The 22,673-nt window shown below is 36.2% G+C and overlaps 1 protein-coding gene across 12 annotated transcripts in view; it reads right to left on the bottom strand.

The window, feature by feature from the left end:
• Window positions 1–22,673, bottom strand: part of PAN3 (poly(A) specific ribonuclease subunit PAN3) — a 116,150-nt gene that overhangs the window by 78,569 nt on the left and 14,908 nt on the right. For 10 of the 12 annotated variants that reach the window (XR_010937010.1, XR_010937009.1, XM_067713599.1 and 7 more), the window contains exon 5: window positions 8,137–8,298. The exons of the other annotated variants lie outside the window; for them this stretch is intronic. Coding sequence is in view for 8 of the 10 variants with exons in the window: in XM_067713599.1 (XP_067569700.1) it covers window positions 8,137–8,298 (162 nt within the window). In the remaining 2 variants the exon portion in view is untranslated. The remainder of the gene's footprint in view (window positions 1–8,136; window positions 8,299–22,673) is intronic. 12 annotated transcript variants of the gene reach the window in all.

Here is a 22,673-nt window from a genome sequence, read left to right on the forward strand (position 1 = left end):
CTTGGATTGTATTCTAATGACAAAGAACAGATGACAAAGAAGAGAAATCAACCAAGTAGTGGTCTGAATGAAAAGACCAGAAGCAGGAAACCAGGTAAGAGACTACAATAGTAATAGTCCGGGTAAGAAGTGGAGGTGAGCCTAAACTGTACTTTGGTTAACATTAAAAGTGAAGAGAGGGCTTCCCTGGTGGCGCAGTGGTTAAGAGTCCGCCTGCCGATGCAGGGGACACGGGTTCGTGGCCCGGTCCGGGAGGATCCCACATGCCACAGAGCATCTGGGCCCGTGAGCCATGGCCGCTGGGCCTGCGTGTCCGGAGCCTGTGCTCCGCAACGGGAGAGGCCACAGCAGTGAGAGGCCCGCGTACCGCAAAACAAAACAAAACAAAACAAAAGTGAAGAGAATTTCAAGGTAGCACAATCAACAGATCTTAGTGGCCAAAGAATGTGGCAGATATGGAAGATGGAAGAATGAAGAACTCACAACTGGGTGATATCAATAACCAAGACAGAGAGTGGGCATATAGCTGTGAGTAAGTGTGTACAGATGTGTGTGAGTGAAAGAACAGGTTTGAAGGAAAAGATATAGTATTCATTTTAGACACACTGAGTTTTTAAAGTCTTACGCCATATAGATGAAGATGTTCAGAAGCAGGTAGTGTGTGTGCGTGTGTGTGTGTGTGTGTGTATATATATATATAGGAGTCAAATGTGACTAGCGAGTAGCTGAAGTAATGAAGATAAGTGAGATCACCTAGGGGCACTGTGTGCAGAGACAGGAGAGTCAAGGACAGAGCTTGGGAGAGTTCCTGAGGGCACGGCAAGGGACAAGAGGTCCCTGAAAGAGACTAATAAAGAACAGTCTCAGAGCTAGGAGAACAATAGTTTCAAGGAAAGAGGAACGGACGACAATGTCAAACGCAGTAGAGGTCAAGTAAGAATTGTGACTTTTGGTAGCTAGGTAAGCTTACCAAAAAGAGTCTCAATAGAGTGGTGAAAGTGAAAGGTAAAACGCTGGGACTTAAGGGATGAATGAAAGGTGAAGAACTAGCAACAAGCAGGAAGCAGTTCTCAAATTGTATCACACAGTTTCCCAAATGTACTGACCACAGAATATTTCCTCATGTAGCACTCCTTGGTACTGGAAGACCAAGCTAGGAAGAAGACATCAATGTCAAGGGAGAGACTGTCTAAAACTGAAAAGGGATAAATAATGAAATAAATTGCTAGAGAGACTAAAGACAGGTTCTGAAGGATATAGTAAAGGAACACCTGTTTGTTTGCAACCAAAGGAAAAATAGTGGGAAAGGGTGTAAGTGAAAATGTTGTGCATAGTTAGAAAGCCAACATATGAAGCAATTCATTCTCAATGACCTCTTGTTTCCCTCCTCTGAAGAACACAAGTCTCTTACTCAAAAGTGACACAGGGGATGAACAGGTCTGAGGTGAATGGTAAAGGTTTAGAATAGCAGCTGCAGAGAAGAGGAGAAAAGAAGAGGGTCTGGGATGGGCTGTGGGTGAGAAATCAGAACTTATATAGTAATATCATTTTAGCTGCCCCACAGTTCTGTAACTTTTCAAAGTCCTGAGGAACCCTGAGTAGATGGACTGAAGCTTCACTCTTATAAATTCCAATCCACTCCATCTAAAGCCCAAAGGACCTCATTTCCTGGGGCATAGAGACTAGAAATATCCTGAAATAACACCAAAATTCAGTAACTAACTAAAGACTGAAGGATATGCAGTGAGTTTCCAAAACCTCCCTGGGATCTTAAAAGCAACAGTAACAAGCAACTAGAATTCACAGCTGAATTTGTGGGCCAAGAGATTTTAATGTGAGCATTCTTACAAATTAAATACTTATAAGAAATGCCATTTAATCAGACCACAAGGGGGAAAAACACCATCAAAAGAGATGTTAACAAGTATGAATCTCCTAATACACCCAACAGTCCAACAGTTCTCATTCATTTACATCACTCTGGAGGTAAACTAAAACAACAGTAATACTAGTAATTTATGATTCATAACTCCACTATTTCCAAAGGTCTAAGACAAAATGAGACTTACATGTTACATAAAGTCTTTTATATATATAAATATATATACTTATATATAAGTAAGACTTTATGTAACATGTCATTACTTTTAGGTACATCTTAACCTGCAATACTCTGAGAAGTTTATAAAACCATGCATTTCCCATCCTTTCATTCAAGTTGACATCTGATTGTTACATGAAGGATGGGAACACATTGTTATCCCTTCAAAAAACGCATTTTTAAAGTAATTTTTTAAACTATTCAAATGAGTCAGCATTAAAATGAGAGCCCCTAAGAGACACTTAATGTCACTGCCTCTTTCCATATATACCACAATGCCATGCACATCTGAGTATAAATAACTGAGAGCACCCTAAATAAACAGAAACAAAAACCAAGTTTAGGAGGGATGAGGTCAAATTGGAGGAATGGACATTTATTTAATATCTACTACACAAATAATAGATTCAAACAGAAAGCTGAATCTTCACAATAATTCTATAAGGTAGGTGATAAAACAGTTCAATCCTGAACGGCATTTGAGCCGTAATCATAGAACAAATGTAAAATCTCAAATTCACGTGCAGATTGGTCAGGCAGAGGAATGGGCAATCATCTGGGCAGAGACTAAGGAAAGATGAAAGTGAACTTGCACTTCAGTGAAATAAAGAACTGCTGATGCAGAGTTTTAGGTGACCTTCCATCTACCACCTGCTCGGTGTTTAGACTGAGACCATGAGAAAAATACAAAACAGAGGAGCTTTGTCACATAATAACACTGTCAAGAAATAAGACTAGTACCAGGCTCAGAAGACTGAAAAATATCAAGAATATTTCTACAATGTTAAATTTTGAAATAAAAAAGAAAAAGAGAAGATCGTCTAACATTTCAAAAGAAATCACCACCCTATGTTCTAAATCAATTGTGATAATTAAACTAAACAATAGTAATATATGATGGCTATAAATCCCAGACAACCAATGATCAATTTTTCAAAATATATAAAATTCTTAAAATAAACTACCACAAATTTCACATATTGCCTAAGAAAATAAAATTATACAATGACATTTAGAGACAAGCAGAATACCTTAAGGGTACAAAAATAAACAACACATGCCTAGTCACACGTATTTACAATTCACTTGGAAAAGACAGGTAAACAACCAATATAAGAGAGAATGAAATAACATTAAGTATTGTGAAGAGTAAAAAAAAAAAACAAACTTTTTTTTCTTTGAGGTGTTTGAGCAGGTATTTACAGAAAAGGTAGCATTTGAGCTACTCTCAAAGGAAAGGGGGGACTTCCCCAGTGGCACAGTGGTTAAGAATCCACCTGCCAATGCAGGAGACACGGGTTCGAGCCCTGGTCCAGGAAGATGCCACATGCCGCGGAGCAACTAAGCCCATGCGCCATAACTACTGAACCCGTGCACCACAACTACTGAGCTTGCACTATACAGCCTGCGAGCCACAACTACTGAAGCCCGCGCACTTAGAGGCTGTACTCCACAACAAGAGAAGCCACAGCAATGAGAAGCCCATGCACCGCAGAGAACAGCAGCCCCCGCTTACCACAACTAGAGAAAACCCACATGCTGTAACGAAGACCCAATGCAGCCAAAAAAAATAAATTAAATAAAAATAAATTTTTAAAAAAAAAGGAAAAGGGAAGAAAGTTTTTTTAGGCTCTATTAACAATGGTACAGAGATAAAAAGGTACAGAGAACTGACAATGTATTTCATATTATATGAGGTATAAAAGATTCCATATGATTAGAATTTAGTACATGTGGACAGTTAAAGAGAGATAGCCCTAGAAAGGCTGAACAGATCCTGAAGGGATGTGACAAAAATTATTCAGAAGATACACTGAGGGTATATATGTCAGTTATGTTTAAAAACAAAAAGAAAGAAAAAGGAAAGGATAAAAAGATACCGTGGAATTTTAAAGAATGGGGATTAGAGGCAGACAATATAGCAGGAAAATCTCAGGATATAAAATTTAATAGATCTGGAATCCCAGCTCTACCACGTAGGAACAATAAGCCTTGTCTAAATTGCAATTTCCGTATTTTTCAAATGGGGATAATATGTCACTATTGTGGTAGAGCCTTAATATGATGGCAAATGTAAATTGTCCAATGTATCATCTTTCAATTAATGGGTAGTCAAACCTCAGTAGTTTCCTTTTCATAATAAATGGTAGAATATGGGAGAAGACAGGGAAGAAATGAAGCTATGTACTCTCAGTGACCGGGAAGATGATAAAGCCATTAACTAAAGAAGGAATATAAAGAGAATATAAAAGAAGCAGTAGATTTGGAGAAGAGAAAAATACACTGAGTTCTAGACTTGCCAAATTTGTAGTGATAGAGGGATATACATCTACATGCAAAGATACCAGAAGGCATGAAAGATTTGGGTCTTGAACTGAGAAGACAGTTCTAAAAGAAATAAAAATTTAAGAATCTTAGGCATACACGGGAAAGCAAAGAACAAGTGAGCCAAGAACAGGAGCTCACAAAGAGCAGGGATGAAACAGAGTCAAGAATGCGTGGTGGGGACTTCCCTCGTGGCGCCGTGGTTAAGAATCCGCCTGCCAATGCAGGGGACACGGGTTTGAGCCCTGGTCCGGGAAGATCCCACATGCCGCGGAGCAACTAAGCCCGTGTGCCCCAACTACTGAGCCTGTGCTCTAGAGCCTGCAAGCCACAACTACTGAGCCCGTGTGCCACAACTACTGAAGCCCACGTGCCTAGAGCCCGTGCTCTGCAACAAGAGAAGCCACCGCAATGAGAAGCCCGCGCACCTCAACAAAGAGTAGCCCCCGCTCGCCGCAACTAGAGCAAGCAATGAAGACACAACACAGCCAATAATAAATAAATAAATAAATAGGCAAGCAAACAAAGAAACAAGAATGCATGAGGAAAGAGCTTCAAATAAAAAAGTGGCCAGCAGTATTAAGTACTGGATGAAACTGTTGGATTTGGTGATTCAGGAGACCTCTGACAAGCTTTGGGATTTGTTTCCAGCAAAATTTTTGCTAACACCAAACTCCAAGCACTGAAGGAATAAATGGGTTGTAAAGAAATCAGAGAAAAGACTAGAATCTATTTCAAGGGTCCCCAAGTGGGAACTCCACAGAAGTAGTAATGGAGACCAGATGGGAATGATCAATATTTCAAACAGCCATATGAAAAATAAATTTGGCCTCCACCAAGCTACCTCCACAATATAAGAAAAATATTAAATTTCTTTGATTCTCTAATTAGCATACTATATATTTTAGAATGAAAGCATGAATCACTGTTTTACAAATGTCCTGTGTTCAGCAGACAGACTCTTTCATATCACAAGATTCTTGGTAGAAAATTAATAAAAAGATTATTAAGTACTAAAAGGCTGGGAATCATAGGGCTCTTGAAAGAAATCCAGCACTGAAGAGAATAAATGCAATTATGAATGATCCAGGTAGAAACTTTCAGAGAAAGTTTCTGTTGTTGTTTTAAGGTTTTTGTTAGTTAGTTGTTTGTTTGGGTTTTTTTGTTTTGTTTTCAGAAGTGGAAAAACTTGTTTTTCCAAAATTTGTTTTCCAAAAAGATGTTAGGTCAAGATTAAGAAATCAGTGTAAACAAATATTTAAAGTTCCAGAAAGAGAGACAGTTAAATGTCACTGAGAAAAAAAAAAAGATGAATCATGAGGAAAAAAGACTGACCTTACAAATACTGTGGAGTTATGCATAAGCTACAGTCCATGTCTGGAAACCTACATACCCTTTCTCATCCTCAAAAAAAGTTGTCCTACAGAAGTTCAGTTAACCATTTAGACAATTACATCAATCATAGCTCTAGTACAACTAGAACTACGTTACACAGAAGTGAAGAGATTCTGAAGCCTGACAAACATGGGTTCAAAGTTCTGTTCCTCTACCGACTACCATTTAACCTTAAGGTTACTTAGCTTCTCTGAAGATGTTTCTTCATTTAACAGTAACAACTGTCCCATAAGAGACCAAAAGAGACAATACATGTAAAGAGCTTAGCACAGTGCGTGGCACAAGGTAACCATTTAAGAAACATAGCTATAATCACTAAAATAAAATATAGATAAATATTTTTCTAACCTTAGGATTGAGAAGACCTAAGCTTTAAGGGAAAGGAAACAAATGAAGCAGGAAAGATTAATATATCTGGCTACACAATCCTTTAAAATTTTTATATGTGAAAAATCTTTAAAATATTTGAAGGTAAACATAATACAAAATTAAAAGGCATAGGTACAGAATTGACTTATATAAGTTACTTTTCTCATACAACAAAAAGATAAAAACCCCAATAGAAAAGAAAATTGCACTGACATACTCTTTGCTCTAAATAAACAATACCAGGTACCCAACTTAGGAATCCACAAAGACAGTAATGGACACCGGGTGGGTATTTTTCAATGCTTCAACACATGACTGATAGTGTAAGGCATTCTTGCCCCTCCAACATCACATCAAGCTAATAAGGCATTCCTTACATCCTTAAAAAAGAACTATTTGAATTATATGAAACACAAAATAATATTAGTATTTGAAATATTAGATTCAGACAGCATCAATTCAATCTTTAGCACACTGAATGCAAATCTATTATTAGCTTTTTAATTAAAAATAAAGCATAATCCTAGCATATATTCTTTAAACGAACCTAATGATTTTTCAAGCTATGCTAAAGAGAAGTACCTTGGAACTGCCCCTGAGATACGGGGGACAACGAGGGGCGGTCAAGTGGCCGTACCTCTGCATCATCCGTGTTTCCCCTGCAACCTACATGCACTTTCACTTCCACCTGTATCTGTCCTTACGTAACTGGAGCCCAATTTATTTTCAGACTTTCTTTTTAAAACTGGAAAATAATTCTAACAATCCACATCAAACCTCTCTCCTGATCTCAAAAAGAAGAATTCAGTACACATTCTTCATAAAGGATATGTCCATTATGAATTCTTATTCGTAATGGACATATCCCAAACTTTCCACGGAAATTTTAAGTATTTGATTATGTGGACCACCCCCCTCCATTTCCCTGTTTTTCCTTATATTTAGAAAAATACTATGAAATTTTCAGTTGAGACAAATAACATGTTTTGCAGTATTTTGGGAATAACTTTTTTATTTCTGTGCCCAAGGTGACACAGATACTGCTATGGCATTGACAGTAAACAGATCAAAATACTGTGGAACCCCTTCATAATACAAAGTTGCTGACAGAAATAAAACCAATTGTTGACTCTGTTATATCTTTTCTGTGTGTGATATGTGTATGTGGGGTTATAGGCTTTTGGCTAGCAATATATTAAAAAAATACCAATGTACTCAGAAAGTTTGGGATGAAAGATATTCTACTTCCAGCTAAACTGAAATTTTGGTCAACAGAGCTATTTTATACAATTACCAATTTCTTTAAATGAGACTATAATAATTATAATCCAAATTAAAATGGAATATAATTCAAATTATTTTGTAAGTACTTCAGATTCAGAGTCATACAAAAGCTAGCCTTTGAGTTATAAAAATTCATTTTCATTAGCACAGATAATGCAAAGACTGAAATGTATAATAACTCTAAGACAACATACTATTGAAGTTGGTTTTACAGCCAACACTTGACAAGTTTACATACAATTTTTATCTCCTAGTAAAAATGTACAGAAAGACAACATGTGGAGCTTTCTATTGCTCAGACTCCAAATAAATGAGATTTTCTGTAATAAATTTTATATGACTTTTTAATGTATTAAACTTTGTGTATTAAAAATAATTAAACTTAACTATAAACAAAATCCAAAAGGGAAAAACTAAATTAAATGGAAGAATAGGAAAATATACTACAAGCAGAGAAAGTTCAAAAAAAAGCCACAAAACAAAATCATTTAGTTAGTGAATGGGCCACTAATCTTACTTTGATTTAAAAAAAAAAAAACAAGAAAACAAAAAACCTAAGTGTATCAGCTAAGTCATCCAATCTCATACACACCACCCCACACAGACACAGAAAGCAGCCAAAATATTCACTTTTCAAAAATGTCTAATAAAATTATTTTTACCTGTAAATTGTTTTCTGTGATTCTGTTCCACCAAACCATATTGATGGGTACTCCTGATTTACACCTGTCAGCAAGGCAGCCAATAGGGTTCTTTGCTTTTCGTGCCTTTGATCCCATCGGAACTAGCCTCTCCTCCAGCATCCCCAGGCGATACTTCCTTGGCTAGGAAAAAGAAGGAAAGAAACCAGGCCACTCCTAACATCCCCCATACTAACCTAAGCTAACATAACTAACATACAGAAGATATCAAGAATGGTGGAATAGGAAACAAGTAAAATTTCTAAGACACTCCCTCTAATGTCCTTAGCACCACCCCCCATTCCCCATCCCCACCCCCAGTACGCACACACCTCCAAAATAACCCATAGTCCTAACAACAGTATTACATAAAACAACAACTGTTTTAGTGAAACACATTATAATCTGAGTTTAGTGAACAGAAATTAACTTATCAGCAAAGTAAATGCTTTGCAAATATTTTTCCACTGGCACTTACCTATTCTCACTGCAATATGAAGAAATGGCTTCAAGGGCACAAAATACAGGTAAAAAAATTTCTTCACACTATATATCTTTTTCTCCTCCCCATCTCACTACCTTATTTCCTACTGAGAACCACTCCACTTAGAAGCAGCAGCTAATTTCAAGGAATGGATTTTTTTTTAATTTTTAAAATTCTATGCCCATTAGGGCAGAGTACAAATTGATCTATCTTAAACAGGCATTGTACTCAGTGAAACTTGTACTCAATGAAAAACAACAATCTCAGACAAAAAAATACACAAATTTCATTGGTCTTATAAATCTCAGTAGTTTGAACAGATTGATACTAAGTAGCCTAATAAAAGCACAGATTCATTGGCTAATAATAAAGTTAGTAAACAATCTTAAAAGTGGTTGGCAGGGATTTTTTCATACATGAAGGTTAATGAACAGTTTCCACCATTTTACTTCTCTTAATTATAGCAAATTTGTACTAAATTACATCTTAAAGGGAATCTGTATATATTTTTTCCCTTTAAGGAATACTGATACATTCTTGGGAAGGTATCTAATTTAAGATCTAAAATAAGAAAATCTATGTTTACTCATTGTTCTGTCTTAAGACTGCTGAAGCAAATAGTTGAAATTAACCTTCTTCAAAAATTAAACTTGCATAAGAAACGAAACTAGATTACCCATCTATCCGATAATTATAGCAGTGGGTAAAGTTTCATGAAGCTAAAATATTTCCACCTCTATGCAACCTTGAACCAATTCGATTACTCTGTGTCTACATCACAAGCAACTTTTGTGAATGAGAATAGAAATATACCCTTTAGAACCAAATTATAGATGAAAACATTTTAAAGCAAGTTATTTTTAATAACATAGCTCACAAGTATAAGGCTCTGACATATAGCAAAAATAATATAGCCTTAATTAAGCCTTCACTAATTTAAAATTTGTATTTTAGAAAACGTCTGGGCTAAACATGATCCTATCAAAAAAGTTCAACACATCAAAGAGTATTTATTTAAACAAAATCACAACATGTCAAATAGGTTCTATATATATATATGGACACCTAAATTCTAGTCATACATTTGAAAGCAAGAAAATTATTGCTTTAAATGTTCTTCTGTTATTTAGAGCCTTCACAAATCCAGACTTGTTTTTGAGCCAATTATTACCTTAGTGAAATTTATTCTCATGGTAGTACATTAAGCAACATAGAAAAAAAGGTTTTAAATAAATCCAGTGTATAATTCTCCCACCCCAGCAGCTCTCATTATATGTTTGTTTTTCCAAAAAGGAATTCACTATTCCTCTCCCTCCTCCCCATCACCCCCAAAACCTATAATTAGCCCAAGACCTTTCCTCTTAGGTAGAAGAGATCCCCAAACTTGTGCCGCTACAGATTTAAGTTTCTTCAATAAACAGCCAGAGACTAAAGTCCAATGCAAAAGTAAAACTTTCTATGTGATACTGAATGAAAAGACCTAAGGTATCAATACCATTTAAATACCATTATAAGCAAGAGAAGACAAATGACATCTGTAAAGAGATGGCAGCAACACAGAGCATGATGGTGAGCCAAAAAGATTACAGACAGAAGTCTCATTGCACAGAATGTAAATTATGGTAAAATCTCATGTCAAAGCTAATTTCCAAATTATCTGAACTATTATTTATTCCTTGAAGGAAAAATGTATTTTCAACTAAACATGAGAGCCTACTTTGTATCAAGAACTGTTCTAAGTACTTGGAATGCAATGATGAATAAAACACACACCTTTCCCTCCAAAAGAGGACATAACCTAGTGGTTAACAAAGTCATGAGAACAGAACACACTCACTGTGATATGAAAAATGCATATATAATCAAGGTACCAATTGAACAGAGGCAAAGAAGGCTTCACAGAGAGGATGAATGCCTGAGCAGTGTTAAAGCAAGTGTCTAGATAGGAAACAAAACAAAACAAAACAAAACCAGAGTGAGTGGGAGAGAAAGATGTATTTGTAGGTTAGGAAAAATGCACATGTATAGGCATACAGGCACTCTGTTGTCAATTAAGGGAAAACTACAAGTTTTCAGTCTATCATTAGTAGAGGGCCAAACTTGAGAGTGAAAGAGGAGGCTTGAAAGCAATAAAAAACCACGAATTGTCTTGTATCCTATGCCAAGGAGTTTGGACTTCACTCCGTGGGCAATGGGGAACTCTTGAAAGCTTGTGAATGAGAATTAAACTGGAAATAGGTAGATAAATCAATGGTCTCTGACGATAATCCAGGTTGGGGTTTCCCAAACGCAGCACTACAGACTCTGGATAATTCTTTGCTGTGGAGGGCTGTCGTGGCCCACTGCAGGACGATGAGCAGCATCTGCCCCGGTCGTGACACCAAAACTATCTTTGATGTTCTGCAGGAGTCGGGGGACAAAACTCCCCCACCTGAGAATCACAGGCGTAGGTGAAGGATGGGAACTCCAGGAAACTGCAATGCAAATAGAAGGCGAAGGCGTGGCTGGGGAAAGAGCTGCTGGCTTAAAAACAACTATCGGTGATTAAGTGACAGTAGGGTCTACGGGAAATAGAGAAGTCAAATGGAAGGTGAGGAAATAAAGGGCAAACAGCATTTTATGGGAAATGTTTATTTTCCCCAAAGCCTTCTGAGTCCTACAAGATCCAAACCCCTCCTCCAGAGCAAACAAAAGCACAAGCCCTCTTCCTTGCCCCTTAGCTTCCAGCAGTCCCTTCCTAAACCAATCTTGAGAATGTGTTGGTCAAAAAAAAGGTATGTTTCCTGGTTGATCCTCCACTCTTGACAGCCTCCTTGCCAGTCCAGCCTGCTGGTTATTATGAAACGGAAGCATTTTGCAAAGTCATGTCCTGTTGGTAAGTAACCAGTCTGTCTGCTCCACCTCCTAGTAAGTCAACATCGTACATCAAAATTCCCATTCTCTTTTTGTTCCTGTGGTAAAATGTCCAGCATACCATGTAACTATTTTTTCTCTCTCTCTAATATATATCATTTTTACTTTAAGTCTCAAGATTCACCACAAAACTGATTTTTATCATTCTTCACAAAATCTAAATAAACAGCACAAAAAGACAGTAGTTGAAAACAGTTTTACACTTTTTATTGGGCATTTAAAAAATAACAACTTAGGGCTTGAAAAAGTTGGAGAATGTATTCTAGACTAGCACATCTCAACTGTAATGAACATATACTCTTCTAGGGATCTTGTTAAAATACAGATGCTAATTCAGCAGACCTAGAGTGAAGCATGAGATTCAGCATTTCTAAAAACCTCCCAAGACTACTAGTGTGCTGCTGGTCTGGTGATCATCCTTCCAGCAATAAAGTTCTAGAGAATGTCAGGGAAGAGGCCTGGATAAGAAACAACTAGTGGTAAAACAGAAATTGGGGCCACCCCCAAAATAAAAAAAGGATAGGGGTTCAAATAGTTAACATCCCACTCCTTTAGCTTGCCCTAAATACTCAGAGCCTTCAGAACCATTACTCATAGCCCCCAAAGCCCTGGCTCTTCAAAAATCCTTGCCCTAGTCCACAGAAGACCAATCCAATGGTTTAGGACTAAGGGAAATCCACTCTCATTCCTAACAAATACGATAAGTCTCCAGACTGTGTCAAAAGAAAGAACAATAAAAGCTAATTTTTAGGACTGTTTTACTTCAAAACCTTAAATGCAAACACATTTTTTTTCATTCATTCATTCACTTAACATTTCAGCATAAGGCTTTTTGCCCTCCCTAGATGACCTAGAGGGGTGGGATAGGAAGGACGGGAGGGAGGCTCAAGAGGGAGGGGAGGGCTTCCCTGGTGGCGCAGTGGTTGGGAGTCCACCTGCCGATGCAGGGGACGCGGGTTTGTGCCCCGGTCCGGGGGGATCCCGCATGCCGCGGAGCGGCTGGGCCCGTGGGCTGTGGCCGCTGGGCCTGCGCAACCGGCCGCAGCGGGAGAGGTCACAGCAGTGCGAGGCCCGCGTACCGCAAAAAAGAAAAGAAAAAAGAGGGAGGGGATATGGGGACATACGTCTGCATATGGCTGATTCACTTTGATGTATAACAGAAACTAACACAGTATTGTGAAGCAATTACACTCCAATAAAGATTTTTTTAAAAGAGAGAGAAATACAGTGGTAAGATCTATTCTCTTCCCCTAAAAAGTTCAGTCTAGCAAAAGAAAAATATATAAATACCACTGCTCACATAGAAAATGTTGTTATAGACCAATGTTCAGAGCACAATTTTTTTGGTAAAATTGCAAAACAGCATCATCTCTACAATACTTCACATTACAGGCCTTGTTATTATATATCATAACCTAATCATTAGTTATAAACTAGAGAAATCAATTGTTATCCTAGCACAAAAAGTTTCCAATGCCCTGAATTTTAAGAATGCCCTCTGAACATGGAAAACAGAATAACTGTGCTTTCACTATTTATACTCTGAAACAATGATGATTTAAAGCTACTATGAATGGCACTTTTTTAAACAATTTGTATTTTATTAATCAAACATCTTCACATACTTGGAAAATAGTTGTGCACATATATGAAATACTGATATTATCTCCCTTTAGACAATGTTTAATGAAATGTATTAACTCATTGTCTTTTGCAATTACAACTCAGCAACCTATCTACCTCTTGCCACTTCTAAGGGTCTGAGGTCCACTAACAGAAACCTCTGGCCTAAAATTTACTGTATATTTATTTGAAAATCAACTTTCATTTCTCTTTTATGACCTCTTCTGACGTACACTGGTTTTCCCTCAATTAATTAAACGCCCTAACTGTTTAGCGTATTTGTTATTATGAGAACTAAATACAAGATTACATTTCCATTAACCGTCAGTGGTTAATGTAAAACTCACTCGGAAAAAATAGACTCCAAAGTGATTAAAACCATTTGAATATTTTAAATCAAATAAATTAGCTAATTTCCATACAGACACAGGGAACTACCTCTACTTAATTTATTAGTTAATTAGGTGTGTTAATACACCTGGATTTTAAAGGCTCTCACACCTAATCAATTTAGAATAGTAAATCTAAACCTATAAGTGATTGTATATTGGGCTCCAATTAATTTTCTCGAGTAAAAGATTCAAAAATCAAAAACAAAAACAAGCCAGCCTCAAAGATTATGTTGTATTTTGTCCTGCCATTCATTATCAGTAATTGTAGGTTTTCATGGAAATATATTAGGTCCCTTAGGTTTTCACTGTTTAAATAAAGCCAATTATAGGATGGGATGGTGAGCAGGTCTACAGAAAGTGGGTCTACAGAAAAACAGACTGTCATTGTTAAAGACTCATGGGCAGGTAAACATCTATAAATGAAAAAGATCTTTTAATCTGTGGAGTCAATACAGAAATCACATATATGTTAAGAGGATGAAAACAGAGGACGCTGCTAGGTAAAAAGTAATCTAAATTATGTCAAATAGAGCAGAACAGGATTTACACACACAGAAATGTTTTTTAAGCTCTACTGAGTCTGATCCTGGGAGAAGAGGCCCACTATATTATCTACATAAATTTAAGAAAGCCTACAAAGTAGTCATTACTTCTGTTCTCAAAACCTCAACGTTACAGTGGAGTTTTATGCCACCAAAAATGAGAACAGCTGTTAAGCAAGGTCACATTCAATTTCTAAAGACTTGGAACACCAAACTACGACTTCTTTTAGTCTTTTGCTTTAGAATAGAACCAGAACACAAGATGTAGAAAAACAAAATACCATGTCAAAGTTATTAAAATCTTTTAAGTGCAAGTGAGTAATGTTGTTTTAAGTCATGAAAGTTATTTCTACAATAAACTATCACCTGTAATGACCATAAAAATTTTATATGAATTTTAGTCCCTTATCAAAAGCAACCATCATGCTAAAATGCCTATTTGCTTATTAGCAAAAGGTTCCCTTTTGATTTATTTATATGTGTACACTTGCTTAAACTGAATCTTGAAATGAAGCAGAATATCTTCAGCAATGCTCTTTACTATGATTGAACTTAAAGTAGGTAGTGGTTAATCAAAGATAAATAATCTTACACACATTCAGAAACAGATAAACGTATGTTTTTAAATTGCAGGATTATAAGCAGCAGAAGACTGCAACAACAACTACCATTTGACAAGCACAATGCACTATGCCAGGTACTTAATAGCCATTAATATATTTAATACTCAAAATTCTGTGAGATAGGCACCATTATAAACCAACTTTACAGATGAGAAGGGTGGGCTTAGATGAGGTTAAAATAACTTGCCTATAATCTCAAAACTAACATAAGGTCAGGCTCCAGAGCTTGTACTCTTAACTAAATTTATTCCACATTCTATAGTATTCCTTAACATGTTACAATCTTAACATTATTCTAGCTAATTCTAAAATGACCAAATACAAATTCCTACATTAATCACTCTCTCTTTGACTCTAATTGGCATGGATGGGATCAATGAGAAACAGTAGCTACAGAGACTTCATTAAGCCACTCCCTCCTCCCCACTTTCAAAATGCAAGAACAAATCTTGGGAATTAAACAGAGTTAGGAAAAATTATATAGTTTTGGTTAAATTTAGCTTAAAACTTAGGCTACCATGTTTGTGGATGAGAATTCTAAATTGATCTTTACTAATTTATTCCTGACCCCTACTTCCTAGGAAAACAGGGATGAACCACCAGTAATACCAAACTCTTAATATCAGCTACTACACTTTGTAAATACAGTGCCCAGAGTAGAGTGTAAAGAAGCCAACCAGAATATCTCAGAATGATCTACTAGTTCCCAGGTCCAAGTGGCAGATGCAGCATGGTTTCACTAAACTACCATTATTAGGTAAGAACCAACTCAAAATCCCCAAAGCTAAAGCTAAATAATGACTATAGTCAACAGTATTACATACTGTATACAAAAGCCATGCTGTTTCAGTTCACGTGTTTAAATACGGTAGCGTGTCAAACACAAAACAACCATACACACCTAAAAAAAAGCCTCCAGGGCTTCCCTGGTGGCACAGTGGTTGGGAGTCCGCCTGCCGATGCAGGGGATGCGGGTTCATGCCCTGGTCGGGGAGGATCCCACGTGCCACGGAGCAGCTAGGCCCGTGAGCCATGGCCGCTGAGCCTGCATGTCCGGAGCCTGTGCTCCGCAACGGGAGAGGCCACAACAGTGAGAGGCCCGCGTACCGCATTAAAAAAAAAAAAAAAAAAAGCCTCCAAAACAAAAAACTCTCGTGAGATCTTTTTAAATCAATCAACAGGACAAAATTCCCTTGTAATCATAAATTTTGAAGACTCTTGACTCAACAAGAGCAAGTTGTCACTGCACACAAAGTACGAATTAAAATAAAGTAGAGAAAATACGTGGCTGAACTCCTAATTTGTTACAACAAAACTTAATCTGTTCTTTCCAAAGCACACCTTTATCTCAACACAATTCTGGAAGTTCACCCTGGAGGACTCTTCATTTAGGAGGAAAATAAAATTAACTTTTTCAAAGTTGAGCCCTTTTCTATAGGAACTATCATATTGTTAAACAAGTTTCAATCTAATCTAATCCATCGCTTTAGGAAAAGAATAGACTGACGGGTTAAACAGTAAGAAGAACGTCACATTTAAGTCTGACAAAACAGAGAAGAGAGAGAATGTAACTGTTTGCTAAAGGGAAGTTGATTACTATAGATCATTAGCAATAAAAATGATAGTGGATTCAAATTACATAAAAATAATGACAGTCCTTTCAATATAAAATCACCAACTCATCAGACAGGGAATTACCATGTTATTTTAACAAAATGAGCTTAATATTCTATTCTTTTTTAATGTACTTAATAAAAGATAATCAGAGTAATAAGTATGACATTTCAAAGTTGACAGCATAAATTACTTGTGAAATTCAAGACCGAAAAACAAAGAAGCAGCTTAAATGTCTAATAAAGAAAGAGTTTACAACAAATTTAAAAAGGATATCCCAACAGTAAAATAAAAGCATAGGACACCAAAGAAACACCAAAGGTCAATAAACATAAGAGAAGCTCAATAGCAGCAGTAATCAAGTTTTAACAATGAGGGGTTTTGACTATAAAATGACAAAGATATGAAAGATTTTTACATCTCAGTGTTTTCAAGGCTGCAGAAAAACCAGCACCCATGAGTAGAAATATAAATTTGTGCAACATTTCTGAAAAGTTAGCTATCAATTATCAAAAGCTTAATTGTATATTCTTGCCCTAGAAATTTATACTGTTTACAAAAACTTACACTGAGATAATCATATAAATGGGAAAAAAGGCAGGCATAAGGTCAATGTTTTATCTCCTCCTCTGCATGTTACCATGTCTCTCCGCTACCTCTTCATTTTTTACCTTATAGAAGATCTTACCCTTCTATACTGTCCTAGAAAAATTTTTTTCTCTGAAACATAACTAAATATTATCTATCTTATTCCAAGTAAATTACTTGATCTAACTTCCATTTCCCAATCTGTATAATGGAAAAAAATGATCTCTCTCAAAGAATTGTTGGGGTGACTAAATGATAAAATGAAATTATACAACATTTAATTTTATAAAAGTATTACCATATTACCTGAAACGGATACAGAAGATCATTGTCAACATAAATAAAATCAAGTCTGCCACTGCATAGTGAGAAAATCCCAGATGTATTTTCACCAAATTTGAAGGATATGTTTGAGAAGCTAACAGCTATGTGGGGAGGAGGGGCCTGAACACCTCAAAGAAAAGATGGACATTCTCAAAGCAACTACAGGAGAACGGCTTTTCCAATGGACAACTCTAATACAGCCTGATCCAGAGTGAGTAGCAACAGACATTTATTTATTTAATAATAGTTAACAGTTCCCAAACAAGACTAGAAAGGTTTGGCTAGCACCATGTATTACCAATAATAGCTTCCGTTTATTGGGCATTTCTCATTTAGTCCTCATAACACCTCTACATGCCAGGTACTAAGGTATTATTATTCTCATTTTGCAAATGAAGAAACAGAAAGGTTTAACTAAGCTTAAAGACACAAAGACAATCAGTGAAGAAACAGGGATTCAATTCAGACTGCCTGGCACCCAACTCCAAACCCTAAAACCTTGACCATTATTTAGTGCTACTGGGTTATTACTATTCCCAACTCTTTGCTCTTGGAGAGAGATAAAAACTCACCATGAGCTCTAAGCAAGCTATAAACAGGAACCATGATGCTCCCCTGCCTACAGGAACTTGGACTCCAACAATTCTACCATACATATCTCTAAATCCAAAGCCTGTGCACGTTCCCACAGCATGGCAAGCAGAGGTGAACGGAGGTTCAGTCAACTCCAGTAAAAGAAGAATAGCTCTGAGTGTATTAATTTGGAATTCTAAATACAATTTTCCATAAAAACATTCCTGCACATACTCATGGGGAAAAGATATGGATGTGGCTGACTTGGAAATCTAAATACTAAGTAAAACAGTATTTGAGAACATATATAAAATGCTTAAAAATGGTTTTATAGGTGAAGTTTTAGGTTGTGATTCCCATTACGATTTATTTTTCAATATCTTCCCCCTTTTCTCTTCACCTTTTATTTTTTCCCCGAGATCAATATTTGGTTCCACGTTCAATCAATATTTAGTTCCCTGTTTTAAAATGAGCCTAACCATCAGAAGGACTGCGGAAAGATTTACATCCCAGATTATCTAGGCCATAATCCTATTAATTTCTCCAAATTTACTTTAGCTTTCTCCATAAAAGAACTCTACCATAACACTCACCAGTTTGTTATTCCTATTTGGTTCCCTATGTAAAAGTAAATAGTGTAAAAGTCATCTTTTGAAGACATTAGAACAGAAATGTACACAAAAATTCTTACATGTCAAATTAATCAGAAATCATACTATATATATAGATCAGTAAGTTTTGTAACACAGATGATACAAAAAGGAAAGGATGCTCTTAAGATTTGAGAACAGTGGGGAGGAGGTTCCAAACTGAGATCAAGCAGAATCATCCCAAACTAGGCCTCCACCAGCTACACTTCCTCACAAATAAGCCATCAGGAGATAAGCCAGCCTCTTTTGATCCCACTTCCCTCATCCTGACAAAGAGCTTTAAAATCAAGAACAGAAGAAATAAACATGATACTTCACAAGTCTTTTGTCCTCTAAACCCAAAGAATTTAACTTGTTATTAAAACCTAAAAGATTTACAGAAGTGAAAATCTGTCATCCCATTATCAGAAATAAAATGCAAATGCCCAGGTAAAGCTGCATATTGACTGAAACGTCATACTAAAGTACAATTAAAGTAAGAAATGTAAATGATGAGCACCAGAGTGGTTTTGCCTTAATGTGGGGAGGGGAGAAAGCTAAATAGGAAAATGACTAGACAACTAAAAAAGAGGGCAAAGAAGGACCAAGAAATATATAAAAAGGGAAAAAGCCAAGATTGCCAGACACAAATTTTGAAGGAACATTTGTCTCCATCATCTGTGGCTGCACAGCTTAGCAAGAACAGTTAGCAAGATATCATCATGTTATTTATGAATATCTGTATCTCTACATCTAACTTTGTTATAAAGGTACTTTGTTCCCACAGGAGTTCTGACCGAAAATTTTACTGCTGTCCAGACCACATTTGTGATTCCCAGTGACTCTCAGGTCTTTTTCTGTCATACCAGTTCTCGGCTTTATCTACCCTGTTGTTAAGGTTTCCTTATGCATTAATGTCTAATATATTCACTCCCATTTTCAACAGAACTCCATCTCCAGTGTTTTGGGGGGCTTACCTCTCCCACTGAGTTTACAGCCATAATTCAATTCCTTCCACCACCACCCTTGGCCAACAATAATTGTACACATTTTCAAATAAATGTTACTTTTATAAATAAAAGTAACAAATAAAAGGTTACTTTTCCTATCTATATTTATGTATTTCTAATGTAGAAAATTTTAAAAATCAGTGCTTCTCAAATATCAACTGTGAAAGATCACATTTTTTAAAAATTTCCTATGCATCATAGTCCTATATGTTCATAAAACAAAAATGAATTACTAGAAAAATGATGACACATTTGGATGTTGTGGTATTATCAGATTGTTATAGAAGTTTCTAAACATTTACTTTTAACGTTTTAACTTATCTCCCTACAGACAGGAAACAACTCACCGTCTAGCTCCAGTCACTCGCCACACTATGAGCATCAGTGCCCTAAGGCATATATATTCTCAGCATACAGCTCTTCAGGAAATTTTCCACATGTTTGACAACAATAAACCAACCCAGACAAATGGCTAGGAACCTTTTTCTATACTGTTTTTCACATCACACATTTTACTTCAACAAGTCCTTATAGACACAAGGCCCTCTGCCATAGTTTCTTAGCTTATCTGTGATAGAAGAGAATTTTTAAATTTACTGAAGATCCTAACTCTCTACTTGTAATCAAACAATTCCTTCTGCTTAATATGTCTGCTTCCCCATATTCCTCACCTTCAAAAACCACAACTCAAAACTTCTCCATAAACTCTTCTGGATCTAGAGAATTCTCTGCTACTAGGCAATCATCACACATTTAAATTCACGCTGATTAATACACCGCTGTGTAAACGTTCTCTAGTAGAGTCATGCACTGTCTCCTGAATTAGATTTGAGGAAAGCAAGAAAAACATCAGCCCATTCTTTTTAAGTTTTTCACACAGCCCAGAGTAAGACTGCCCACAGTTAAAATATCTGACTCATCAGATCCAAATAATTCACATACCCCACAGGCAAAAAGCAGCATTTGCAGCTCAGGGGTTGGCCCAACTGAGATTTTCAGAAAATAATTTATCTAACTAGCCATGAAATAGTAGTAAGTATGGCCTAACTGCCTGTTTTCCAATCTCATTCTGAAATAAAATGTCACTGAGTTATCATGATAGCCTGCTTAGATCACCTGGAATTATGATTGAATATTTACATAAATTTGAGGTACTTCCACTAAAATTACATCATTAAACAGACGTTATAAATTACTAGAACAAAAGAATAATAGACGGAGGGTGGGGGGGGGATGAACTGGGAGATTGGGATTGACATGTATACACTGATGTGTATAAAACTGATGACTAATAAGGACCTGCTGTATAAAAAAATTAAATTAAATTTTAAAAAAAGAATAGACAAAGTCTCCATATGCCTTTAATTCACAGCATGCAATACTCTCATACCAAGAGTTTTTGTTTTACCAAGAGTATTTCTAATACAAAGGAATTTTAAACCTTCTCAACTCAACCATTAACAAACAATTTAAAAATATATGCAACCTGTACCCACAAAGATTCCTAATCATGTAGCCCACTACTGGAAAAAAGTCTCTATGTCCCTACATATTATTTTAAATATAAATGGCAAGAAAATATGGTCCTTCAAAGATATACTATATGAATACTGAGTTTCTAAGTAGAGGCTGACACGTAGGTCCTTTCAGTTTAGCCAAACATTGAGTTTTAGAGAGGAAAGTCGCCACAGCAATTATCCAGGCCATGCTCAGCATTTCACAGATGTGAAGATTACAGCCTAGAAGGTGGTCCCAAGGTCACAAAGCTAGAGATCCAGGACCTCAAAAACTGCAGCATAGTGCTCACTTCACTAATCTGCTTCCACTGGGATACATTCTAATCTCTCTCCAAATACAGATGTCACATTTATAGTAATATTTCCTTCTATTATTTTCCTTCACTAAAATAAATTTTAGAAGGATGGGTATTATAATCTCCTTTTTCAAATCTCCAGGGCTCTTTACTATTTTGTCAAAAATTAATGTCAACAACAACAACAAAATTAATGTCAACAGCTCTAAATCACATATTTCAACTTTAAGATGCAATCCACCAAACCCTCATAAGTATTTATTTGCCATTCTAGTCTTACTTTCTACTCATACATCAGAAATGCTACTTATCACAGTTAACAGATTATTATTTTAAAAAATGTGAAAAAGCTACTGCGGGACCCTTAAGACTACTTAAGGGCTTTTTGTTTTCCCCTACACTAAACAGCTCCAAATAACCTGACTTCTAGGTTGTACCTGCTTTCCAGCACTTCACTGCTTCCTTCCATATTGAAGGTTTTGTCTACTGTCACTTCTCACTCACTTCTCACTGCTTGTGTCCAACTCTATTCCACTTCTACCACAGAGATTTAGAAAATACATATTCCCATTTCTGAGACTAGTACGTAAAGCAAAAGTAAATGTGTTCTTCGTGAGAGCCTGTAAGGAAGTCTATAAAACCAAACCCATACCTTTTAGTCTACCAATCTTAGCTGCTTAAAAGCATTTTGTAATTAATTACCTCCTTGTTCTCATCTATTTTCTAAAAGGAGATAATACTAGGTACATGAGGTATTGATATAATTCATACCTGACCCCACAGTTTTATTTTCTTGTCTAGAGAACATCTACCTAGTATTCTTGAAATTCATTCTATACTACCTTCTGATCAGACTTCCTTAAAGCACCTTAAGCTTACATCAGTTTTCTAAAATTAATATTTTCTTTTTGATCTTTCTCCTATTACTTAGGAAACTGAATTAGTTATAACTTTATAGTAATTTCCGCCAAGACTTACAACCTCCTAAACATCTTCAGCCGCTACTGATCCTAACCAAAATTAGCACTGTCTCTAGATTACTATTACTATTAACATAATGATTCTCAGTAAGACTCAAAGGCATCAAACTATAATAAACTACTGCAAGGTACTTCAAAATCGATTCACGGTCTATCAACCTCAATTCCAAATAAAACTAAATTAAATTTCTAATATAAAGAGATTTTAAACAGTTGGGCCAATTATGAAAAGCTGAAGATTTTAAGTTTGCCTTGTAATGAGGAGTTTAAATTAGGGGAGAAATCTTTGGTATTTAGACAAAGCAGTCAGAAAATAAAGTTAAAAGATGATTAATATACCTACAATGGGTCACCTAACATCTAATTTAATGTTGTACTTGCTGTTATCTTAAAAAGAATGCATTAAGATAA

The sequence above is a fragment of the Pseudorca crassidens genome, chromosome 18 (assembly GCF_039906515.1).
Source record: "Pseudorca crassidens isolate mPseCra1 chromosome 18, mPseCra1.hap1, whole genome shotgun sequence".
Lineage (NCBI taxonomy): Eukaryota > Metazoa > Chordata > Mammalia > Artiodactyla > Delphinidae > Pseudorca > Pseudorca crassidens.